The 4879-nt window shown below is 42.4% G+C and overlaps 1 protein-coding gene across 1 annotated transcript; it reads left to right on the forward strand.

The window, feature by feature from the left end:
- Positions 1–1613: 1613 nt before the first annotated feature.
- On the forward strand, positions 1614–3099 carry foxe3 (forkhead box E3). Its single transcript, XM_072438607.1, has one exon. It carries the CDS (start codon positions 1730–1732, stop codon positions 2924–2926), a length of 1197 nt encoding a protein of 398 aa, XP_072294708.1. The 5' UTR covers positions 1614–1729; the 3' UTR covers positions 2927–3099.
- Positions 3100–4879: the final 1780 nt, after the last annotated feature.

Here is a 4879-nt window from a genome sequence, read left to right on the forward strand (position 1 = left end):
GTATCCAGTGTATTTCTGGACATCAGGCCTGTCGTCCAGTGTATTTCTGGACATCATGGCTGTCTATTAAAGTAGATTCCCATCATCATAATATAAACGATAATGACATAACGTCAGCTATGGTGTCTATAAATTAAGCCACTGCACAAAAAACACAAATTAATGTGTTGATATAAAACCTTCTGTAACCAACTCTGCAGGTTGGCACTATATGAACAGGCTTTGTGGCGGAGTGTCTGCTGACAGAGGTGTGCAGAAGTCCCTGATGGGGCAGTGGGGGCTGAGAGGGGATTACCAGGAGGCCAGGGCCCCGAGGCAGAGGCCGTTTCCTGGCTTGAGCCCTGTTTGTCCTGCCTGACCTGGCAGCTTCGAGGGCAGATCCTCTCCGATACATCCGTGCTCCCACGCCTGTCTGAAGCTGTTAGACACTGGCTGTGAGTAGCTCCACGGGCTTAGTGCTGTCTGAGCTGGGGCCGAGACTCATCAGTCTGTGAGGGCATCCGTCAGGGTGACCAAGAATTAGCAATTGAGTGTACCACTTTGGTCATCATCTACTAAAATTATTGAAAAGTTGATCCTTGCACATATGACGTCCGATACAGTGAAACCCTTTAAAAACAAATGAATTGCAGTTGAAGTGAGCACACTAACTACTTTATGTTTATTAGAAAAAAAGCTGATCTGGGGTGTACAGTTTGATTAAAGTTGAATTATACAGTTTAGAAAACATGTCCACTGTGAGCTATTTCTAAGGGATGCTATAGTTCTGAAATTGATAAATCATTAAGCAAACTCTTTTTCAACTTTTTTTTTGTGGTGACACTTTTGAATGGAAATCCTTTAAGGCATTAGTTGGAAATCAAGGGCCTAATCCCTATTTGTTCATAAAACTAGGATCACACCTTATCTGTGGCTTCCTACCCATTTAATGAACCAATTATTCTAGAATAAGCTTGTGTTTAAAGGGTGTTGTCCTTATATCAATTGTTTGCAGAGGTGTGTTTTGACTTCGAAATCCGTAAGATAACAGTGCAACTCCACAGCTTGGACTGTTTGATTATCAGTCTCCAAAAAGAAAAATGAAATGAAGGGGAGACTTACTTTTCAGACCCAAACGTTTTTATAGCTAGATTGCTTGTTTTGAGTGGATGGCATAGTTTTCAGTTGGTGGATTGGTGGAGAATTGTAGCTGAAGCAGTGTTGTTTGTTTCTGGATACACAGTGACTGCCTGGATGGGATTAGCCATCTAAATAAATTGGGCTATCTTCAAATCTCAATCTCAATCCAAACATAGTTTATTAACTATGAAACAGTCGACAAAGTTTAATGTGTGACCTGGCTCCATGATAAATGCATGTGGGATTGAAATGTATATGCAACACCCCAGTTGTCTTACTGTAAATTCTGTAACACTAAACGTGCATTGGCCACTCTCACATTTTCAGTTATTTAAAGAGGTAGTTAACACTTATTAACCAAATTATTAAAAAGTGTTCAGAGTCGGTCCGCACAGATCCACGCTGGATGTTGTCCCCTCGTCATCACTGACTCTGTGGCGTCATATGTCCGACCTTATAAAACGGCTCACGTCCCTCTCACCTGACCTGACTGTCCCGGACTCACTCACAGTGGGACAGGGGTTCGTTTGTTCGCAGCAGCTGTCTTGAAGCGTAAATTGCGCACGTGCATTTTCTGATTCCAACTGAGGGGAACTTTTCAGTTTATTTTATGAATCTGGCAAACTATTCCTATTACTCCGGCATGTGCAACATGACTGCAGAGAACCAACACTCTCCCGCTGAGGCTAGTCCTGTTGTCATGTGTCCAAACGTGAGTTTGGACTCTCCTCTGCCTGCACCTTCTGCACTCATGCTGCAGCCCCACTCCAAAGACAACATTCTCATCAAGTCTGAGCCAAGAGGCAACAGCCCCAATGTGGAAGATGCTTCTGCTCTGGGGCAGACCGAAGAGAATCTGCCCACTGGGAGCCGTCGGAGGAAGAGGCCGGTCCAGAGAGGCAAGCCCCCTTACAGCTACATCGCCCTCATTGCTATGGCCATCGCCAACTCTCCGGACAGGAAGCTTACTCTGGGGGGCATCTACAAGTTCATCATGGAGCGCTTTCCTTTCTACAGAGAGAACTCCAAAAAGTGGCAGAACTCCATCCGCCACAACCTTACGCTCAATGACTGCTTTGTGAAGATCCCCAGGGAGCCGGGCAGACCGGGGAAGGGCAACTACTGGACCCTGGATCCCGCCGCTGAAGATATGTTTGACAACGGCAGTTTTCTGAGGAGAAGAAAGAGGTTCAAGCGCACAGACGTGAGCACCTACCCGGGCTACATGCAGAGCTCCAGTGCCTTCACGCCCACCCCAATGGGAAGAACTACCTATCCCAACACGCTTTACGCAGGGATTGGCACGGGCTACGTACCCCAACACCCCGCCATGTTACACCATTACCAAACATCTGCTGCTGGGGTCGCGCCGGGTCAAGCGCGCATGTTCAGCATTGACAACATCATCAACCAACAACCAGGACAAGGCGCGGATCTGAACTCCCAGCTGGCTCTAGGAGGGGGCGACCTTGGTGTTATGAACCCTGGTTGCTCTGTAACGCCCACGGACCCGTCCGCATGCTTCCAGACTCAAAACAACAATATTTTGAGCCGGAATACCAACATATCGTACCCATACTCCACTTCAGCATCGCCCCCTAACCTCCCCACCATGACGCAGTCGGGCTTCTCCCCGGGGGGCTCACAGGTGTACTGCTCTGCCAACAGAGTCACACTGCCCCCAATACGCACCAGCTCCTGCGCAGAACAGACGGAACAGCTGCTGGGACTGACCAACATAAACTCATACAATAACTCGTATATGAGGCAAGCCAACTTTGCCTCGGGCCTTGAAAGATACATGTGAAAATGACAATAAGGTTGACTTGATTGAAGGACACTTATCCACCAACACATCTCGTTCAACATACTTCTTGCGAAACCCTTTTGTTTTTTTCTTTGCTTATTTTGTTATACACAACATGTGGATGTAAAGCTGCAGTTTATATTTTGTTACCTATTTATAGTTAGATATAATTACAATTGTATAGCCTAAATAAACTATGTTTACAAAAAATGAATTACTTCTTGTTAATTATTATAAAACTAGGTCGATTCAGTCTGCATATTGTAGAGTTGTTCTTTAAATATAGCCTAAAGAATAGAAAATATAGGCCCTATGTAGCTACGTAGCTTTTTGCTATAATGTCTGCTCTCTAGTGGCAATAACCGATGGTGTTGATTCTTTCTCTTTTGCTTTTCCTCTCAATTGTCCCTCAGGATCACACTCCTAAAATGTCTATGGCCTTTAGGCCTGTAGGCTACAACAAACAATTAGATTCTGATTTTAAGGTTGTGATCCTGACAATGAGAGCAAAGGCAACAGAAAATAGTGAGTGTATCAGGCATTGCCACTAGAGGGCAGTCCTTTTATATTTTAAACAACTGGACTTAATAGTTGAGAGGGCTCCTGGCAGCTAAACTTTGTATATTCATAAGAATATAAATTATGCCATCAAATAAAAGTTAAAAGTACAGGTTTAATTCCATTGTGCATCCCGTTCTTATAGAGAAAAGGCCTGCACTTCACCCATAAAGCCAAATGTTTAGTGGTCGGAAGAGCAGTTGGTGCAGCAAAATGGAAGTATAAGTCACCCAATGAGACAGAGGATTGAATGAATGTAAAATGTGTTGAGAAAAGCCTTAGTCTTATAGTAAAAGGAGAGCTCGAGCTTGTCCAAATGAGCATAATATAGACTATAGGTTATTAACTGGCCTAAGTAAACAAGATTTTCTTCTGCTTGAAAGGCACAAAACATGAATGAGATGAATTTGAAAACATCTATATTTTATGAACAAGTCTAAACGGGTTTGGACTACACAATCTGCTTTACATAACATATCCACAGGGAGGTGCGCTAGGACTAAAAAACAATCCAAAGCGGTTTAAAGCCACTGGCAGAAAAGACAGTTGGAACAAATTAGTTGTTATATACACCCACCCACATTAGTGTGTGATTGTACATATATAATGCACAATAAGTATTGGTGCATCTGGTAAATTATTCCATTACTAGATCTTGACTGAATGTCAGGTGAATCAAGTAGGGCTATATCTTACACACTTTGCCCTCGGTCACCCTCGAAAAAGAGGTCTTGATCTCTGTCTATCTGGTTAAATAAAGGTTAATAAAAATGTATACAAAAAATATATGTACATCTTGTTGTGTTTTATTTGATCATCAATCCATCATAGGCCTGGTCGTGTAGACCGCAGAGCCTCGTGAGGCCAAGGAGTTGAAAATGTTATAATTCAACGTAAACTAAAACCTAAAACTTCATTCAACTGTTTAAAAGTTTTTGGATAGCGTATTCAATCTTGTGTTTGTTTTTTGTTCCTCATTTGAATAGCTTTTATTTATTGACATTCAAATCTAATTCAAATTGAAATAATAAATAAATGAAAAATAGTAAGAAGAACAAAAATAATAACAACAATAGGCTGATAACAATTAGCCTTTTGTTGTTGTAGTTATGTTTTTTATGTTTTTAAAATAAAGGATGCCGTAACATTACATAACACAAAATTAGGCCTAAATAAATGAATTATTATAAATATAAAAAAGTGTTATAATTTTATTAGAGAAGAAATTGCTTCTGGTGACAGGGACTCTGGGACCACGTGACCTGTCTGCTCCTATAAATACCTTTGATGGGCTAAAGTGGACAGTGTGACAGCGCGGCTGAATACCCAATCACGTGCGTTAAGACCCTACGGAGGAGACCGAGACAGAACCAGTGAGAGCCCGGCTGAGCCACA

The sequence above is a fragment of the Eucyclogobius newberryi genome, unplaced genomic scaffold (assembly GCF_026437365.1).
Source record: "Eucyclogobius newberryi isolate DKJ021-1_F unplaced genomic scaffold, fEucNew1.0.hap1 SCAF_9, whole genome shotgun sequence".
NCBI lineage: Eukaryota > Metazoa > Chordata > Actinopteri > Gobiiformes > Gobiidae > Eucyclogobius > Eucyclogobius newberryi.

Coding starts and splice junctions, on each gene's coding strand:
- foxe3 (XM_072438607.1), top strand. CDS start 1,730: ATGAATCTGGCAAACTATTCCTATTACTCCGGCATGTGCAACATGACT.